The 20,733-nt window shown below is 57.2% G+C and overlaps 1 protein-coding gene across 9 annotated transcripts; it reads left to right on the top strand.

Annotated features, from left to right (window-relative positions):
* The first annotated feature begins 1,733 nt into the window (after positions 1-1,733).
* Positions 1,734-20,521, top strand: CHST1 (carbohydrate sulfotransferase 1). Of its 9 annotated transcripts, XM_059874614.1 has the most exons (5): positions 5,032-15,726; positions 15,839-15,913; positions 16,056-16,174; positions 16,831-16,925; positions 18,371-20,521. In XM_059874614.1, exon 5 carries the CDS (start codon positions 18,413-18,415, stop codon positions 19,646-19,648), a length of 1,236 nt encoding a protein of 411 aa, XP_059730597.1. In that variant the 5' UTR covers positions 5,032-15,726; positions 15,839-15,913; positions 16,056-16,174; positions 16,831-16,925; positions 18,371-18,412; the 3' UTR covers positions 19,649-20,521.
* The last annotated feature ends 212 nt before the right edge of the window (positions 20,522-20,733 follow it).

Below are 20,733 nucleotides of genomic sequence, written 5' to 3'. Positions count from 1 at the left end.
GGTAACATCGGATCGTGATGGCCTGACGGGGACCCACTGCCAGACTGACTGCCAGTGGCGGTGGGGGAGTTTATCTCATTACGAATTTGCAGTTGTGACCAAGATAAATGACTGTTTGGTTTTGGTGGGCCCCTGGGGGGCAGAGGCTTTCATACCATCTGGCTCTGGCAGAGAGAGGGTCTCAGTGATCTGAATACGGAGGCCCTTAGAGAAGCGCAGAGGCCACACCCTTCTCTGGGTGACTGAGTTTAATGTTCATTTCTGGCTGCCCCGAACCCCAGCCTGCCAGTAGCAGTGACAGCACTGTGCAGTTATTAAGCGCTTGGCATGGGCTGAGTGCTTTGCATACATTTTACCATCTAGTGTACAGCAGCCCCGAGAGGCGAGGACTGGTATCTCCATCTTTTGGGGGAGGAAACTGAGGCGCAAAGAGGTTGCATCCTTCATGCACATATTTGGCAGACTGTGGCCCAGGGGCTCCCGTGCCAACAACTCAATCACACAGTCTGTGGTTGGGTGAGGAGGCTTCCCTGGGGTGCCTGAAGTTTTCATGTCACCCATGAATCTCTGGCTATAACTGGAAATCAGAGTTTCAGAGATGGGTGGAGATAGAAGCTGACTGCTTTTCCTGGCCTCAGAAGATAACTGCTTGGTCAGAAGCTGAGGAGTGACAGGGGATCGGCCAGATGAGGACACAGGCCCCCACGGTGGCCAGCCCCTGCACAGTCAGAGCTGGTGGCAGAGCTGCGCTTCCCTGCTGTCCCCTGCAGCCCAGGGGCCACTGCTCCCAGGTACTCTCTACCTGTTTACCCGGCTTCTCCTACACTTCACTCTGAGAGGCCAGGGGTCCATCTGTCTTGTCACCAACGAGTCCCTGGTGCCCATGCAGACACGGCCTTCGAAAGATGCTCAGTCAATATTTATGCAAAGAATGAGAGGCTGAGGTGCTCAGCCTGCGGGCTCTGGGCTCTGCCGGCGGGTCTCCCTACATAAGGGAGTCAGTGGCTCCAGATTTCCACCTAGGAGCCCCAGCATCTGACTGGTAGGACGGGTGGGGGTGGGGGCGGGGTGGAGGGCTGGCCTGGAAGAGGGTCCGCCAGCAAATGCACCTTAATGCCTGCCCCGCACCCCAAACAGCCTGTGGACCCCGCCCAAGAGGTACCAATGGAGCAGGAGCAAACGATTCATTTCCACATCTGAGAAATAAAGGGGGTGGAGGGGCGTGACCTAGGGGTCTGTGCTGGGCTATTGGTACCAAAAGATACAAAAAGGCTCCTGTTGTGGGTTCTGGGGTCCCCGAGCTCGGCTGGGGGCTGCAGGCGAACTTCTGAAGGTGGAGGGGCATTCAGGCGGAAGGCCGTCCGTGAGCGCTCTCCACCCCCGCCCCACACACACCGGGGGCGGGGTAGGGGTGTGTACAGAAAGTGGTGCCAATGGGTAGCCTGCGCCTTCGCTCGCTGGGCTTCCAAAACCCGGGTTGTGGGTGTGGCTCCCCCCGGGTTTGGATGGGTTGGCACAGGAACCGGCCTGCGAACGGGGGTGTCCCGAGGGCTGGTGGCTGGAGCAGCGCGGGGAGCCTGAGCCGGCAGGGCGGCGCGGGGAGCGGGAGGGCGCGCGCTAGCGGGGTGGGGAAGAGCAGGGGGCGGGCGGCAGCTGAGGGGCGGGCGGCTTTGGGGGGGTGGAGCCCGGACCGCAGCGCCCGCCGCTCGCTCAGCGCCGTAGCCGCCGCCGCTGCTGCCCAGGGCTCGGGACGCAGGGCGGCTGGCGCTCGGCGAGGCTCCGGCGCCCCAGGCTGCCGCGCTCTCGGTCCCAGCCCCCGGCCCCCGGCCCGGCGCCCCCGGGGCTCTCGCGCTCCGGTCTCCGATCCCGTACCCCGACCCGGAGAACGCTCTCAGCTGGCCGAGCGGTCCTGGGCTCGCGCCCCCGGGCCATGAAGAGGGGCCCGTGAGGGGCGCGCGGAGGCGGTGGAAGAGGCAGGAGGAGGGAGGCCGAGGAGGAGGGCGCGGGAGGCAGAGGATGCCGCCGCCGCCGCCGCCGCCGCCTGCCGGCCTCCGGCGAGCCTGACTCCAGACCCGAGGATGGAGCCGGCGCTGGGCGCTGCAGCGGCTCCCGGCGCGCCCCCGACCAGGTACCGGCCGGGCCCGGCGGGCCCCGGGGCGGGAGGGAGCGGACACTCGCCGCAGCAGCCGGGAGGGGCGCGGGCGCGGTGGGAGACGCCCCTCCGCTTGGGGACAGTCGCTACGGGCGGTGCGGGGCGGGGGGAGGACCGCAGCTTGTCGGGCGCAGGAAGGGGCTTTCCGGGGCCGGCGGCGGGTGAGCGCAGCGATCGCCCTGGCCCTCCCCGCCCCCATTCGGGGAAGGCAGCAAACTTGAGTCGCGCGGCGGCCGCGAGGCACCCGCTCCCCTCCTCGGCGGAGCGCACTCGGGGGCTGCCTGAGGCTTGGCGTCCCATAGCCTGCCGGGCTCGGGGCTGCTGAGACCCCTGCAGACCCTGGGGTCCCTACGTCTGCACCAACTTTCCAAAACCACGCTGCACGCGGAGACGGGGGCTGTCGTCTGCTTCCTGCCCCCAGCCACTGCCCCGCACCCGCACCCACCACTCTGCGATGAACTGGTCTTGGAGGGGGAGCGGGGAACAGGGGCTGCTGGAAGGTGCAGCCCCCCCACGGAAGCCAGAACCACCCGCCTGCTCTTCCCCTCCTAGAGAGCAGCCCCTCCCAGGCTCTGGGAACCCAGAGTGGCCCTAGCCGGGAAGCTAGGGGTTAAAAGGTAAGATCTAATGGTAGCCCTCAGGTGGCACCTTGGCCTGATTTGCGATGCCACAGGGTACCCTCCCCGGCCCTCCTTCCTGCGCCCGCCCCCTCCCAGGGTTACCGCTCCTCACCTCTGGTGCGGCTTTTCTCCTGATGGACTTAAACACTGTTCCGAAGCTGGTGGCGTCTAGGGAGTCCAGGCGCCAGAGAATGGGCTTAGACTTTTGACAGAGAGGTGAAGGCAGCGGGTAGGGAGGTGGATGTCCAGAGGGTAGATAAGGACTGGAGGCAGAGGGGACCGGGGGTTGGGGGCCGGAGGTGGGACCGGTGTAGGAGGCAAGCAGGAGGGGGCCCGAGGTACCAGGTACCTGCTTCAAGGGTTCCTCTACTCCTTGAGGTGGGGCTGGAGACCTTACTTAGATGGGCAGTCCCCAGGCTCCGGCTCTCAGCAGCTGGGGACACTTAGGGGCAGCACCATGGCCCTGTTTCTTTCTCCAAGTGCTCTCACCGTCATGACTCACGCATTGGATTCACCAAGGAGGTATCAAGCTTCCGATCTATTCTCCTCTCCCTCCTGGATCTTCCGGGAGCTACTGGGGCTTGGAGGGGTGGATTTGCCCTGGGCCGTTGGCCCCCTGAGGGAGGCCCCGAAGCCTGGCACTGCAAACCTTCATTTCCCTGCTGCTGTCCTGATGTTGGCAGGTGAGGGGCTAGGCCAGGGCGGCGGGGGACTGGGGAGGTGAGAGGCTGCCTCTGCTAATGTTGCCCCCAGCCCTGCTGAGGCTTTGAAATCCTAGCCCCACCTCCTTCCTGGCACACACCGTTAACACACACCTCATCGCAAAGTGGAAGCACATTGTCCCCTTAAAATTCCAAATTTCCCTCTTCGCTGAGTATTGCCATGTTTTTGCTTGGAGGGTTCCTCTTCAGTGTCTGAAGTCAAGCTCCTCTTGCCGACAAGCTTCCCTCCTGTGTGGCCAGCTTTGCCGTGGGCAGGTCCCCATTCGAAGGGATGTGCTCTTCTAGGGCCCTAGTTCCCGAGGAGGGTTGCTGAGGGGCTGATACAGGGGCATGAGTATCCCGGCCACATCTCCACGCAGGAGGTGTGCATCTGTGCTCCGCTGAGTCTGCAGAGGGCCCAGATGCCATGCTCTCACTGGGCGGGGAGAGGCTTGAACCTCCTTCCGCCCACCCCCCAACTCCGCTGCAGTTCCCCTTCCCCACATCCCTGTCTCCCTCCCTTGCCCACTGTGGGTCTCTCTTTACTTTTCCAACTCATTCTGCATTGGTGCGGGGAGAGAGCATTTGATATTCATAATCTGGTTCAGAGAAGGTCCCGAAGCCCTGAGTCACGGTATGGTTTCCATGGAAACAGACTTGTTCATCGTGGCAGTGGTGGGGGAGAAGGGAAACATATAGTAAAAATCCAGGCTCCACAAGTGTGGTTGGAGTTGGACCAGCTCCCTTCATGGGGAACAGGGAGCGGCAGGGCAAGGCTCTGGGGTCCTTGTGGGAGGGGCTGCCTCTCCCCACCCACTGGGGTTAGCCCTCCCACCTGGGAGCTGCTCAGCTCCTTCTGTGGCTCCTGGCAGGTTCTGCTTCTCCCACGGGCTTTCTGACTAGGTGCTAGGGCTCATGGCCACCAGTGTATGCCTCAGTCTCCTCCTCTGTGAAATGGGAAAGTAAGAGCTCTTCACCCACCTCATAGGGCTGTTGTGAAGGTCAAATGTGTTAACCTGAGGAACACACCAAGAACACGGCCATAGTGAGTGTTCAGTGAGCGCCATTAATTCAAGGTGTTGGAAGGGCACTCCCCCTGGCGGTGCATTCACCTGGATCTACCCCTCTGCGTCCGGCAAGGTGGTCTTGACATCTGGCGGGGCTGGCCTCCTGCTTCCTGTAAGAGCCTCCCCAGGAACCGCCAGTACACCCCCAGCTGGGAACCAGCCATCCCTTTCTTCCTCCCACGGAGCACATGTTTAGGTGGCTGAGGGCCTGAGCACCGTGCTCAGGAGTCCTGGCTCCCATTCAGACCCCACCTGCCTGGAGGCTTGTGGGAACACATCCTCCCAAGTCCAGATGGCCGGGCAGCGTCCTGTTTCGGCCCCTTGGAGCTCTGAAGACTGAGAGAGGGGACTGGAGCCGGGGCGACCTTCCTGGATCCCGGAGAGGCGGGTTCACCTGGCTGGAGAAGCATCTCCTGGTAACCCACTGAAGAGGAATCAGGAATTCTCCAGAAAGATAACAGATGCTGGCCTCCTCATCCCCGCAGGTTAGAACCTCTGCAGCTGAAGTGTGCCCAGCGCATCCTACAAGTCTGGATTGGCTCTGGGCTCCAGCCCAGCAGGCTGGGAGACGGGCGCCTGCCCACATCTGCTTACCCCAGCAACCCGTGCCTCAGCAGTGTCTGGGCAGTGGCTCGAGGCCACTCTGGGCTCCAGTGATGGCCCAGCCAGTCTCCCTCACCGGTCCGTTTTTCAGTTGCTGCTCTCCCCTCACTGGCCTGTAGACAACCCCTCCTCCTCTCCACGTCACTGGTCACTGTCCCCCTCCTTCCCTCCCATAGGGAGGGTGTCCACTCCGACCTCCCTAAAAGGCAGTCCCTGCATCAGTACCAGCTCTCAGAGCTACGGCTCATTCTCCACACCTGCTTGCTCTTCCTTCTGTTTTACAGATGGGAAAACAGATCCTTGGGCTTTGCCAGTCAAAGCCATCACTCGAACTGGCCTTGGCTGCCCCCAGCCCCACCCCCGCCCTGGGGCTGTCCTTCCCTCTTCCCTGGCAGCCCCAGGTGGCCCCAGAATCCCCTGGCCCCCAGCCCCCTCCATGCTGACAGTTTCCCGCCTAGGTTTTTCCCCCGCAGGTCTCTCTGGGCAGCTTTGCCATCCTCATTGGTGTTCACAACACCTTCCAATTTAATACCCTCTGCAAATTTCGTTAACAGACTGTTTACTCCCTCTCTCAGGATCGTTAATGAAGATGTTAGTAAGATCTGACCCAACAAAGCTGGGTCTTGGCAGCCCTGCCTTCTCTCTCGGACTCTGTCCCTCAGCTCCTTCCCCCTGGGCTTGCCTCCTCCACCTGGGAGCCTTGGGACCTGCCCCTTCTTGCTTTCAGCCCCATGACAAGTGCTTAGGGCCAAGTCTGTTTGAATTAATTTTGTAAGATTACTCGAGGCGCTGTATCAAATGCTTTGCTAAAAATCAAGATATATTACCCTGCCTGCATTCCCTTCATCTACCAGTCTTGTAATTCTATCAAGAAAGCTATCAACTTTGTCAGGCATGATTTGTTCTTTATAAATCCCCACGGTACCGCATGGGGCACAGAGTTCCCGCGTTTTCTAAATGTTTAGTGATTCTCTCTTTGTGTTTGCTCCTTGATTAGAGCTGGAAGGCCATGGGCTGGGAATTGTCGCAAACGCTCATCTCTTCCTCTGGGACAGAGAACAGAGCACAGTCCTCCCCTTCTCTGGGTCTCTGCTGGGGAAAACAAGTCACTTAGCACCCACTGCGTCCTTGAAGGGTGCTGAGGGCCCCAAGTTGGGCACCCCCGACCCCAAGATGGGTGGGTGGGCAGAGGGCCTGGCGCCCTCCCTCAGGGATTCTGTAGGCAGGTGAAGATGACAGACCAGTCTGGTGCTGACATTTCAAAGGTGCTGTGGAGTGAGTACCTTGCACAGCGCACTCAGAGCATTACCGTGACGTTGAGTGTTACGTTCGTGATCTTGTTTAAGGGAGGTGGGTGATCTCTCCTCTCCCTGGGTGCCTGGGAAAGTGCAATGAGGGTAAGCCTGCCCTGGATCCGAGGTCTGGGTCTCAGCCTCTGCCGTCTTGCTCCTGACGTCTTAAGTTTGCCTTAACAGGGTCAGCGCAATAGCTGGGGCGGTTCAGACCACGGGGTTTAGGGGGTCAGGGAAGGAAGCTGCGTCTTTAGGGAGAAACTCAAGACAGGTGAGGACTTCGCTGCGTATGCACCTCACACATATAAACTGCATCTGGCCCCTCCTCTGCCACTTCTCAGCAGGCCGCTCAGCCTCAGTGAGCCTCGGCCCCTCCCCTGTGAGATGGATCCTCCGTGAGCAGTTGCTATCGTGTCTTTTTCGGGAGGTCCCTGTTGATGTAGGGGCAGAGGTGCTCATCTGATTGTCAGGGTACCCGTAAGCAGCTCTCCCCAACACTTCTCATCCAGGAGACAGACAACTGGCAGACTGAACTGTCTGGTATCCTTGGGGCCAGCTGGGGGCTGGTGGTACGTTCTGGGCTTAGGGGCCAGGGGGACCTTCTGGACCTTGAACCCAAACCCTCTGCCCCATTCCAGACCGTTCCAGGCCAGGTGGTAATTAAGACAGTTTTTGGTGTCCTCTTAGCTGCATGGCATTTGGGCATTTCTGGCCTTGCTGGCCATGAAACCACCCACTCCCCTACCTCTACTCGTCCAACCAGAGCCAGGGCCCCAGAGTGGGGGGCAGAGTCTGTTTTGGTTAGTGCCTATCCGGTGGGACATTGCCCTGCGCCCTCTGCATGCTCGCACCAGTATTTTTTCTAATCTTTGTGATGGGCTTCTCTTTGTCATTCAGCTGGGGAGGGGAGAACCCCTTGGGAAGCGGTGAGATGGTACCCACCCACCTGTGGTGTGCCAGGAGCCAGGCAGGAAGGGCTGCAGGCAGCTGACGCAGCTGGACCTGCACCCCTCCAACCGACACAGCAGGGGTCTGATCCTTGGAGATGGTCACTGGGTGTTTGCTGGGCGAACCTGCTTCTGGGTCTGCGTGAACGCTGAGGTCAAGGTTGGCACTGGTGTGTGTGCCACCTTGGCCCTGCCTGTCCCCTCTAGTCCCCTCTAGTCAGCGCATGGGCTGGTGCCATTCCATGCTCTTGGGTGTGGTCTGGGGAATTTCAGCTTTGTGGTTAGGGCCAGCGCTTAGGGGTCCTCGGAGCTGAGCTTGAATCCTGGCCCCCACCAAGGACAAGCCGCACACACTTGGACAAGCTCCCTCACTTGTGGGAGATGGCAGCAGTACCTGTGGAAAGCCCCCGCTTGAAGGGAGCAAGGCCCGTATTGAGAGGGTGACAGGCAGGAAGGCCAGGGTCTCCAAATGGAGGAAATAGGCTGCAAGTGTCAGACAGTTTTTAATCCCTCTCTTGAGTAGCAGGAAGAAGCAAACTACAAATGTCAGACTTTTTTCCCTTCTCTATACAAATTTAAAAGGAGGTTTCTTTCAAAATTCTGTGTTGCCATGACGACACCTGGTTCCACCTGAACTTAACTTTTCTCAAACCTTGAGCTAACCAATGCATTTTTCTTATGGAAATGTTTTTCTTAAGCTATATTAATGAGCTATGTATTTACCCTGGACTCTGTTTTCAACTTGGTTCCGCCTAAGACTCAGAACCAGCCTGACATACTGGTTTGTCAAGTAAAACAGACTGGTTGTCAGGGTCTCCGTGAGCGGCTCTCCCCAACACTTCTCATCCAGGAGACATACAACTGGCAGACTGAACTGTCTGGCATCCTTGGGGCCAGCTGGGGGCTGGTGGTAAGTTCTGGGCTTAGGAGCCAGGGGGACCTTCTGGATCTTGAACCCAAACCTTCTGCCCCATTCCAGACCGTTCCAGGCCAGGTGGTAATCAAGACATTTTTTGGTGTCCATTTTTACTTGACAAACCAGTATGTTTTACTCATGCAAATGTTCTCTTAAGCTGTGTTAATGAGACTACGCCTTTGCTTGGAAACCTGCCTTTCTTCAAGATTCATGTCAATCATTTTATGGCCCGGGACAACTCACCTTGTGCCAACATTATCTCAAAATGCATGTCGTGGGTGAGGGGCCTGGTGCCAGTCTCTGAGTTCTGAGACATTTCCTGTCTCTAATTAGCAGCCTGCTAGTAGCTATATAACATCCGGCTAAAGACTAGCGGGGTGGGGGGCACTCTTTCTGCCCCCTTCTGATGTCTGTGTCAGAATATACTTTAATAAAACTTTATTACACAAAAGCTCTGAGTGATCCAGCCTCGTCACTGGCCCCGGATTGAATTCCTCTCCTCCAGAGGCCAAAAATCCCAGTGCCTTTCACGGCTCAGCAACAACCTTTCAGCATCCCCTCCATCCCATGTAATAGCCCCAAAGCTCAGGTGAGCTTCCCCGGCGCCCAGCCCTCCATCCCGTATCCCCAGGGCCCAGCTGGGCCTTACGCAGGTGGCCCGAGACTGGAGACTCCGGGATCCAGGGACAGATGTCCCCTCTTCCCAGCCCCTCGGGCAGCAGCGGCCTTCGCTTTAGCTCCTGTTGGCTGTTTCTCATCCTTGAAGCAGGGAGGAGGGGCCAAAGCCCCCGGTATCCAGGGGGCGGGGCCTGGGTACTATTCCGATGACGCCTGGCTGCTGGGGAGGGGCGGTGGGGGGACAGGAAACCGGGGCCTTTCCGCCTGATGTGGGTGCAGTGGCCCGCCTACCACAGGCCGGGCTGTGGTAGGATCAGCCCGAGACAGAGAACTGGGCCCTTCTGACTCATCCCTCCCCCGCGAGGAGTCAGGCACACTGGGGCCATGCAGCAGGAGCTGCTGGGGAAAACTTTCCTCAGGTCGGTCGGGACCCCCTGACCGGCAGGACTGTAGGTAGTCCCTGCAATCTGAACAACGGGGTCTCCAGCCTACACAGGTGGTGAGAGCTTCACGGAGGAGGCCGTGGCGCTGGTGTAATTTCTTTGAACATTTCCAGGCCACTATTGGCCTGTTTGTAGGTTTGAGTTGTTATTCAGTCGCTCAGTAGTGTCTGACTCTTTGCGACCCCACGGCCTGCAGCGTGCCACGCTTCCCTGTCCTTCACTGTCTCCCAGAGCTTGATTAAACTCATGTCCATTGAGTCGACGATGCCATCCAACCATCTCATCCTCTGCCATCCCCTTCTCCTCCTGCCTCCAATCTTTCCCAGCATCAGGGTCTTTTCCAATGAGTCGGCTCTTTGCAGCAGTCAGCATCAGTGCTTCCAATGAATATTCAGGGCTGATTTCCTTTAGAACGGACTGGTTGGATCTCCGTGCAGTTAAGGGACTCTCGAGAGTCTTCTCCAACACCACAGTTCGAAAGCAGAGTAGTCCCTCAAAATCATGCCCAGGGTTGTTAGTGAATCCTGCTCTGTGCCCAGCCCTGTGCTAAGCTTCATCAGCTTTCTTTCTCACAATCCAAATATTTGAAAGATTCTGTGATCATCTTTCCCATTTCATGGATAAGGACAGCTGAGGCCTATGGAGGTTAAGTGCTCTGCTCAGGGTAAAGCATCAGCAGTAGGAGTCAGCCCAGCCCTGGCTGGTCCCACAGCCAGGATGTCCAACCTGCATTCACCCTGCCTCCTCGCACGCCTTTGGGTAAACTTCTCAAGGACGTTTGCGACACCATGCATGTCCCAGGGTCAAAACATGTGGACATTGGAGTGACCTGCTCTGGAGACATCGAGGCTCATGAGAAATAGCCAAGCCTCTCTGCTGATGGTGAAAAGTTGGTGGATGGTCAACTCTGGATGCTTGTCTTCGGAACCATGATTGTGAGAACTTGCCCCCATCGGAGGTGCCTGAAGGATGTGTGTACTGGTTTCGTGGGGTCTGTGGATAAGCCATGAGGCCCAGGGACTCCAGAGATTGTGTGCAAACCACACGTTTGGATTGGTGTGGATCTGGAGAGAAGGCCCATAGACCTCACAGGGTTTCAGATTGAGGGGGCATGACCCCAAAGAGAAAGAAGCCCTGGGGCTTCCAGTCACCCCTGGGCTGACCCAGACCTCAGAGGCTCAGTCTGGACACCATCAGATCACATCCTCCCAAGGCTGCACTGGCTGAGCTACATATGGGCATCCTGCTTACCTTGAAGGTTGTTTCAGGACACAGCACTGCTAAACTTGTCTTTGGACTTACTAGGTATGAGGTCTTAAGGACAGTGATACCTGCTCAGGGCTCTCGAGGAGAGCCTTCTGGATAAATCTTGTGTTGGATTCAGTAACAGGAATAGTTGGGTATCTCTTGAGCAGGTGCTTTAATCTTCACTTCATGGATCCTATGCAACACGTAAATGAAGTATTTCCCTTTTCTCATCGGCTGCCAGGTAACTCCGACCTGTCTGTGTAACCTCATGGGCTGTTGTGCACTGACCTGGCTCCTCGTTCTTTCGGACTTTCATACCCCTGTTTTCCCCTTGCCTCATTTTCATCACATTATTTTCCTTAGGAAGAAAAAACTTTGCTGTTTTATGTGTTCTAGACTTAACTAAACAAACATGTACGGTGGATCATCACTGGCTACTGCAGACACAGGGATTAAGCATTTCCTTTCTGCAGGCTCCATCCCAGAGGCCTGTTTGCCAACTCTGTGCCCCCGTCCATCTCTTCCCCCATCCAGTTCCCTCTGCTTCTTGCTCTAGTTTCGGGGACCCCAGAGCCTCGGGGCTCCTCCATACTGACTCCAGACTCTGATGAGCTGTGTCATCTGATACAGTGATCAGGTTTTTCCCTCTCCTTCTCCTGTCTTCCCGGACTTCACAAAAGCAGGGGAAAGGGGAACAAGGAGAAAAACCAGGAGGGGAGTCATTTCCCCAACTGGGCCTTAGCTGCTCTTCCCAAAGCCTCAGGTCCCCTTTTGGAGGTCTCCCCCTTTTTCAGCTCCTGTCTTGTCTCAGCAGCCCCAGGTGACTTCTGTCCCCCGCCTGAGCAGACTGAGCCGTTTTTCTGGCTGAAAGATGGCGAATGCAACCCTGGTGCCTTGGAATTGCCGGTGGAGAGAGCCAGCCAGCAGTGCCCTGGGGAGAGCAGTGCCCTGGGGGCACAGTGAGATGCCAGTGCTGGGTTTAAGTGCCACACCCTGTCATCAGTTGTCCCTCCAGTTCTTGCATGAGGTGGCTTCTCTCTGTTTCCCAAAGTTAATAAACTCAAACTGGATCAACATGCTCAGTATAAACTGTGCCTTCCTCCCACCCGTCTCCTAGCTCCTCCCACCTGGCAGCTACAGTTAACTGGTTCAGTGCAAGTTCTTGTGGTTGTTTATGCATAGATTCAAATAAATGTGTGTGTGTGTATAGATACACTCACATACATTCCCTTTTAAAAAAATGAGAAATGGTGGCACGCTATTGCCCATGTCTTTTCTGTCCCTAGACTTTAAATTTTTTTTTTTTTTTACTTAATAATCTTGGGTGATTGTTCTACCTTGGTACTTAAACATTTCTGGAGCCTTCTCTGACAGAATCGGTTAAAAAGAAAATGCTAGGGTGGGGGAGAATGTTAATAAAGAAAGGGTTAAGTCTCTAGGGAAGAGAAGGGATGCTCATGGGTAGGTGTTAGGAGGTTTAAGAGCCTTCTAATTGTGTGTGTAAAACTGTGGGCACAAATGGATCTTCAGGGATGAAGGATTGTGTCTCTCCAAGGGGGTCTGTGACCCAGAAAAGACAAAGAACCACAGCACTGGGTTGTGTGGATTAAACAGAGCAGGAGGCAGAGGTTAACTCGTCAAAGGGCAGCGTCCCTTGGTTCTTGGGCCTCACCGGGGCAGCCACGGAGCGGGCTGAGACAGGGGCAGAGCTGTCAGCCCTGGTAGCCTCTTGGAAGGTGACTGGAGCCTTCCCACTTCCGAAGGAGGGTTCCTGCATCGTTCAGGGAGGGTGGTCCTAACCCTGAGGGTGAAGTACAAGGGCTTCCCGGGATCGGACAATTCCGATGGCCAGACCTGGGAAGCCCTTAAGGGTCACTGGGTTTAGGAAAAAACCGACGCACAAAGAGGCCAGGCGATGAGTCTAAGGTCACTAGCCAGGCAAATGCAGAGCCTGTGGGTTGCTCCAGCCTATGACATTCGGTGTTCCTTCCCGGCCGGAGCGGAAGGAGACCAGGGAGCTGAGGCCCTCCGGATGCTATGAGGCTGCCTGTTGCCGCCTGCCTCATGGTGTGCGGGTGAGGGAAGAGGGGAGCACAGAGCAGAGCCCGCAGCCCGGGTGGGCGTGTCATCCCCCCACCTCGCTGCTCCTGCAACATCGTCTCCCCGCCGCCTGCCTGCCTGCGTCCTCACATTAGACTGCAGCCAGCCAGCCAGGAATTCTGAACCCAGCCGAGACGCCGCGCTAAGGGGCGGCACTGCAGGATGTGGCCACTAGAGAGCAGCAGGGAAGCCACTGCGGCGGTTCCGCAGGAGAGAGCTCGCCGACTGGGAAGAGTGTGCAGAAAGGCAGGGGCTCCGGGCAGAGGCTTGCCTGGCAGAGGTCTGGGCACAGCGGTCAGGGAGCATGTCTGCCTCACCGTCACAGTCAGTGCTGAGGGGTTCTGAGGGACCTCCTTGACATAGAAAGCACGCGAGGCATCAATGACAATAAAAATAACTTAACATTTATTGAGCACTTCCTCCTCGCTGCTGCTGCTGCTGCTAAGTCGCTTCAGTCGTGTCCGACTCTGTGCGACCCCATAGACGGCAGCCCACCAGGCTCCCCCGTCCCTGGGATTCTCCAGGCAAGAACACTGGAGTGGGTTGCCGTTTCCTTCTCCAATCCCCGCTAGACACTGTACGAAGTAATCCGTCCTAAAAAAACAGCCTTGTTAAAATTATCCCCATTTCTTAGGTGAGAAAACCAGAGGTCCGGGGAGACTAGGGGAATCTGGTCATCCACAGGGCTGGTGCCAGAGCCAACGTCCCAAGCGCAAGGCTGTACCATATTATACGCCTGTTCAGATGACCACTGCTACGGTTATACTTACTTTACGGGTGGGGAAACTGAGGCTCAGAGAAAATGAGTGAGTCACCCAGGCCCGCGTCCTGCAGAGTGACAGGTCCAGGTAGGTGTGGTTTCATGGCTTGAGCTCTTGGCTCTGAATTCTCGTTCTCCCAGGTGGAGGTATTCCCACTCCCATCCTGTACCCTAATTTGAAGGTGGCTGGTTCTGAAGTCTGAACTTTCCTTTGAGAGTGGGTGACTCCCAAGAGAAGTTAGATTCTGGATGCCCACGTCTAAGGCTTGCCTGGATTTTGACTCACCAGAGGTGGAGGGAGGCCAGGCCAGAGGCTTCAAGAAGCCCCAGCGAGGGGCTCTGGGGCCCACAGTCCGGCTTAGAGGATGGGGGTATTGATATCCCTTGCAGTGGCCAGAGCTCCCCTGGGAACAATGGGGCCGGGCCTCAGGGCCTCTGGTTTCCAGGGCAGTTGCTTCCAGCATACCAAGGACGCTTGGCGGACCCTGGGCCTGGTTCTGCCAGGCTGGCAGGAGAGCAGGGGCATTTCTAGGAGGGCCTGACTTCCTCCATCTTCCCGTTCCCATGCCCTGGCTTTGCCCTCCTTGGGGGTGGGGGGTGGGAGGGGTGACAACGGGGTGGCCTGCCTTCAACATCTTCCCCTCCCGGGTGTCCAGATTGCACCTTGTAAATCTGAGTCCTGCTTTTTAAGGGATGTATAGCATCGCAATGATGCTTTAATTCCTTCTGATTTATTGGCAAAGACTGCAGCTTCCAATCCTGGCCTTACAGTTTTTGGGGGTGGAGGTGGTTCAGGGAAGTGAGCGGAAGAAACTTAAAATGGTTTCCTCCTTGAAAGATGCTCATCTCTAAAGAAAACCTTGGGTGAATTGTTTTTGGAACGGGAATCTTAAGAGTTAAGGGAAGTCTCTGTAAAGCTTCCATTTCCTGTCTTGGTGAGGACCAAAGGGTGCTGAAAGTAGTTGAAGAGGGGGTAGGTCAGGGAGGGGGATTTTGAGCATGCCGCCTGGCTGGAATCTTGGCTCTAAGCTTGGAGAAGTTACCTAACCGTGTAGAACCTCAGTTTTCTTATCTGTAAAATGGAACTATGACCCCACAGGGTTACTGTGAGCACTAGATGAGCTGATGCCTGGAAAGGGAGCATATGACTGGGAGAAACATCACGAGTGGCCAGAAGTACTTGCTTTCCTTCATGTTATTTTACCCATAGTGCTCAGAATAGCACCTGGCTCATGCTAGATAATAACATGCTTGTGAATAAATACAAAGGAAATATGGCCGAATGAAATAGCACTGGCACTGAAGAATGGACTCCTGAATAATTTAAAAATATTACTCTGCACGAATATCGGTGACTTTCCCTACCTGTCCTCTAAAGACGTTCACGTTGGTCTTGGGGCACTTGGGCAGGGCTGGCCTGCACTCTGCATGGGGCACATATAAAGCTGAGACGCTGTTCTCTGTGGGTCCTCCGAGCAACCGTGCTGATGGAGACAGCGTCTTCTGCTCTAGTGGGGTGAGGCAGTGTGGGATGGGGGTGCGTTTCTCGGCTTACACCGGAGGTTCCCCAGAACCTCTGACTGCGCCTTTCCCCTGTTTACTGCCACCTGGTGACATGGTACTGCTTCCTCTAAGCACCAAGTAGGGTTTCACACCTAAAACAGGCCTCCCCAAGCCACCGCCAGCCCATTGCTGTCTCACCCCAGCCTCTGTGCCCATCCCTAAGCTTCAGCATGTTTCTTCTCCACCAAACTGATGGTAGAAGAGCCACAGTGCCAGGCCCAAGAGTCTGATCCAGAGGGACTTGAGTCTCCTACTTCTTACTTGCTTACCACGCCCATTAACGTAGTCTCTGAGCCTTAGTTTCATCATCTGAACAATGGGAGTGAGGACCCTGACCTTCCAGCAGGGGCTCTCAGGAAAACAGACTCTCTCCCTGGTGTGGAGAGCTGGGTGAGTGAGCTGAACCCAACAGCACTCATTTGGGAAATGAGGACCCACTCGTCCCGCCCCCAAGGGGAATTGTGCCCAACAGTGAACGTGGGAAGAGTACTCAGAAGGCACAGGCGTTCACCCAACCTCCACGAGCCAGTAGTTCAACCAGACCAGACAGCAAAGGGAAGAGCGTGCTCTAAGTCTCAGAAGTCATCTGAACGTCGCCTTCTAACATCTGGTGCCTCTCGCGCTGATTCACAAATGAGCAGGGGACATTAATTACGTGCATGTCTGAAGACCCAATATGGGTAGCCTGGAGGAACAGTAAGTCAGGTCTCCTTGGAGGGAAGGAGCGTGGGCTCTGGGGAACCTGCTGGATGGGGGTTAAGCCAGGCATGTGGGTTCAGGCAGTTTTCTCCACGTCTCTGTGCCTCAGCTTTCTTGCCTGTGAAATGGAACCGATACTGGCTCCCACGTAAAGTTCTTGTGGAGCACTGATGAGCAAAGGTAGGTAAACCGCTTAGTGCTTAGGAAATACTCATTGGATACTAACCAAAACGATGCTGTGACCTTGGTGCTTTGACTTAGGGTTTGCAAAGAGCATGAAGGTCAGGGACACTCCCTGGTCCACTTTTGCTTTGAGTTTCAGGTAGTCGTTCTCCTCTCTCTGTGTGGGTGGAAGAGGAACCTCGCTTCCTTTCTGTCCCTTCCTCCCGGGCTTCAGCGGGTGGGCTGCCTCCACTGAGCTGCTGTTTCCACCTGGAGATCTGGGGTGAGGCTCCTTGCTCTTCCCGACTTCCGCTAACCCCCATTGGGGAAAATCACTGAACAAGGTGAATTGCAAAGGGTCAGGATACTGCGGATTTTAAATGCAGAACCCATTTGGACTGTGCTCCAGCCGGCCCCGTTTTCTGGGATAACTTTGACCCCTACGGTACCGTTGTTGGGCACTAGGCTTTGGGTCTGGTTGGGTCAGTCCGATCACCAGAGCTGAACTGAGCTGGCCAGCTTGGGGGTGTTTGTGTCCAGTGGATTTCTGTGCACCTCTCTTGGGTGGTAGCTGGGAGGGGTGCCTCTCTGGGGTGGTTCCCTAAATGGGGCACTGACTCTCAGCTGGGCATGCAGGCTTGCCAGCCCCCTGCCCACTGGAGCATCACTCTCTCATAGGGTATGGGTAGTGGGTGGGAGAGGTGGGTGAAGGGGGTGGGATGCTGCCTGGGACTCAGATGGCTGGACCCAGGGACTCAGAGATGGCACTGGGTTACCTGGAGCCCTGAGTCTCAGTGGGTAGATCTAGGAGAGCAGACAGGGCTTGCGTTGCCCAGCCCTAGGGAGCTGTCCATGGGGCATGCGACACAGGGGAGAAGGGGTGGGAGAGGGCACTGGGAGCCCCGCTTCAGCACCACTCCTCTCCCTGTCTCCTTGCAGTCTGCTGGCCACGGGACTGCTGCACGGGCTGTGACTGCCAGGGAGGCCTGGAGACCCGGCAGCTGTGGACTGCCCAGCGCCGAACAGCCCCTTTGGTGAGTTGGTGGAGCCCTCCCTCGCCTTTGCCTTCCCCAGGGCGGGTCACTGAGCTGGCCTTTCTCGGCTGGGGGGGAGGCGGGGGGGCAACTTCCAGATGCTCAGGTTGGCCCCTACCCCGGGACCCCAGCTCACCCCCACTTTCCCTGCCCTCCCATTCCCCGCATTTCTTCCGTTCCTTGAGATGCCCCTTCTCTTCCACCCTTCTCTTCTCTCTGCCCGGCCTGGGTTCTCTGGGGCCACTGAGGAATCACAGTGGGGTCCCCGAGCTCACCCTGTGGGCTGAAGGGGGTGAGGGCCTAAGGGTGGAGGCCCTTGAGGACTGGCTGGGGGAGGGGTGCTGGAGGAACCAGTTCATCCAGCTAAACCAGTTCACTCACGTGCCCCATGACCAGGACCCCTTTCTCAGTAGTTGTGTCTGACTCTGCGACCCCACAGACTGTGGAGCCCACCGGGCTCCTCTGTCCATGGGATTCTATAGGCAAGAATACTGGAGTGGGTTGCCATTTCCTTCTCCAGGGGATCTTCCCCACCCAAGGACTGAACCTGTGTCTCTTGAGTCTCCTGCACTGGCAGGCGGATTCTCTACCAATAGCACCACCTGGGGGCCACCCCCTTCCTTAGGGGCCAGGAGCAAATCCTAGAGGCCACTGGGGCCTGGGAAGGGGTGTTTCTAAGCAGCCGCTGGACCCTGTCTGCTCTGGGCCACCTGCCTCTGAGGGAGTCCATGAGCCCCAAGAGTCCTCCACTGGAATAAGCTGGTCACCTGCATCTGTAAATTGGGTGGGGGGAGCAGGAAGGGCTTGACGCCATTGTCCACCTTCCCCAGCCTGGTGGCCAGAGGTTGCTAGCAGCCCACCCACTCAAGGCGTGCAGGGGTTCTTTTTGCACGGGGCCTTGGGTCAGGGGGCGGCATCTGACACGGACCCTTCTTCCTCCTGGGGGTGGGCAGAAGACAGAGGAAAGAGGACCACATGGGGAAGTGGGTGCCAGCTCATGGGAGTGGAAGAAGATGCAGGTGGCCCAGGAGATGCCAGCAGGGGTGGATAGGCAGAGACAGGGGAATGGCTTGAGGTGGGTGGGAGCTGGTCATTCCCCAGCTATGGGAGTTGAGGGAGTTAGGGTCTTGCCCGGTCAGGCCCCACTAAGGTACTCAGTTCTGATGGGAGGCCCCACAGTATTCTGTAGGTTAGACCCTGGGGTATGGGAATGGGTTTGTTCAGTCCCTAAGAACCCCCAGGAGTCCCCAGAGAATGGTAAAGTCTAGCGTAGGAGCCCCTTCAGTGCTCAGGTGTATTTGGGAGCACTAAGCCATGGAACTGGGGCCCCTCCCCTGAGGGCTGGAGACCCAGCTCCTCTCGGGGAGCAAGCCGGTGCCCCCCTCCGGCCGTCAGGGGCACCCAAGCCTGGCTGCTCCCTGACAGCTGCCTGCCTTGGCCCCCAGACCTCACATGCTGGAGAAGCAGCCCCATGAAGGTGCCCAGCCATGCAATGTTCCTGGAAGGCCGTCCTCCTCCTTGCTCTGGCCTCCATCGCCATTCAATACACGGCCATCCGCACCTTCACGGCCAAGTCCTTCCACACCTGCCCAGGCCTGGCGGAGGCTGGGCTGGCCGAGCGGCTGTGCGAGGAGGGCCCCACGTTCGCCTATAACCTCTCGCGCAAGACCCACATCCTTATCCTGGCCACCACGCGCAGCGGCTCCTCCTTCGTGGGCCAGCTCTTCAACCAGCACCTGGACGTCTTCTACCTGTTTGAGCCCCTCTACCACGTGCAGAACACACTCATCCCCCGCTTCACCCAGGGCAAGAGCCCAGCCGATCGGCGGGTCATGCTGGGCGCCAGCCGGGACCTCCTGAGGAGCCTCTACGACTGCGATCTCTACTTCCTGGAGAACTACATCAAGCCGCCGCCCGTCAACCACACCACCGACAGGATCTTCCGCCGCGGGGCTAGCCGCGTGCTGTGCTCGCGGCCGGTGTGCGACGCCCCGGGCTCGGGGGACCTGGTGCTGGAGGAGGGGGACTGCGTGCGCAGGTGCGGCCTGCTGAACCTGACGGTGGCCGCCGAGGCCTGCCGCGAGCGCAGCCACGTGGCCATCAAGACGGTGCGCGTACCTGAGGTCAACGACCTGCGGGCCCTGGTGGAAGACCCCCGCCTAAACCTCAAGGTCATCCAGCTGGTCCGGGACCCCCGGGGCATCCTGGCCTCCCGCAGTGAGACCTTCCGCGACACGTACCGCCTCTGGCGGCTCTGGTACGGCACCGGGCGGAAGCCCTACAACCTGGACGTGACGCAGCTGACCACGGTGTGCGAGGACTTCTCCAACTCCGTGTCCACCGGCCTCATGCGGCCACCGTGGCTCAAGGGCAAGTACATGCTGGTGCGCTACGAGGACCTGGCCAGGAACCCCATGAAGAAGACCGAGGAGATCTACGGGTTCCTGGGCATCCCCCTGGACAGCCACGTGGCGCGCTGGATCCAGAACAACACGCGGGGAGACCCCACCTTGGGGAAGCACAAGTACGGCACGGTGCGAAACTCGGCGGCCACCGCCGAGAAGTGGCGCTTCCGCCTCTCCTACGACATCGTGGCCTTCGCCCAGAACGCCTGCCAGCGGGTGCTAGCGCAGCTGGGCTACAAGATGGCCAGGTCGGAGGAGGAGCTCAAGAACCCCTCCATCAGCCTGGTGGAGGAGCGGGACTTCCGCCCTTTCTCGTGACCGGGGCTCCGCGGGTGGGGGCAGGGGGCACAGGGTGTCGGTTTTGATAACATGGACCGTTTTTAACTGTTGCCTTATTTCCCCCTTCCCTCTCCACCCGTCTTTGGTGTCCTACCTGCCCCCTGTCCGCCCCCCTCCCCTTCCACCTGCCTCTCTTTGTCTCTGAAATTTGCACTATGTCTTGGACAGGAATCCCTGGGGCAGAGGGGGCGAAGTGGGGTCCAGCTCCCACCCCACCCCGTTCAGACACTCGAGTGTGTGTCCCTGGTGGATGGTGACAATGTTTACAAGCACCACACTTACACATTCACATGCGCACGCACGCACGCACGCACACACACACACACACACACACGGGCGCCTGAGAGGAGAGACACCCCAAACCACACAACTTCTGAGGTTTTTGAATGGACGAGTGGTCAGGGTATGGTAGTTTTTGCACTGTCTTACTTCAACAAGGTAAGAGGTTAAAAGCAAAAAGGCCACCTCTCTCTAATTTATGAATGGTGTTTATCCCTCCGCATCCTGCTTCTGCTCCCCAATACCTGCTGCCCCCTACTCCTTGGAGCAGAGAAAACTGCCCTTTCCTGCCCATCCTTGCCTGTCGGTGAGCAGGTTTTTACTGTGAGGTGAATGTGGACCTTGTTTATTTCTTCCAGTCTGTGGCAACGCTGTCTGTCTGTCTGTCTGAGTTTTGTGGCTGCCCCTGGACTAGTGATGGCTGATAAATATTATGGTTTTCTGATTGATCTTGGGGTCCATCTGTGATATCTCTTTGTGCCAAAAAAGAAAAAAAAAAGAGTGGTTCAGTTTGCTAAATGAACATTGAAATGCTTTATCTGTGTTTTCTGTAAATAAAAGAGTGCAATAATGTCTGAGTGTGATTATGGGACATGTGAAAGGGTGAAGGCAGAACTTGGTGGGGTCTAGGTGTTTCTGGCTTTGGGGAGGAGAGACATGGAGATGGAGGAGGGGATTCGATGACCAGCTGCTGGTTTTCAGGATTCGTATCACCCTCAACACCCTCAACAGTTTGTTCAGTTTCATTTCCCTTCGGTTAGTTGAGACTAGTCACCTGATAGCCA

This window comes from Bos taurus, chromosome 15 (genome assembly GCF_002263795.3).
Source record: "Bos taurus isolate L1 Dominette 01449 registration number 42190680 breed Hereford chromosome 15, ARS-UCD2.0, whole genome shotgun sequence".
NCBI lineage: Eukaryota > Metazoa > Chordata > Mammalia > Artiodactyla > Bovidae > Bos > Bos taurus.
This window is presented reverse-complemented; position numbering and strand designations above follow the sequence as displayed.

What these genes read in the sequence shown, in the direction of transcription:
- CHST1 (XM_024975099.2), top strand. Translation starts at nt 18,413, where the DNA reads ATGCAATGTTCCTGGAAGGCCGTCCTCCTCCTTGCTCTGGCCTCCATC.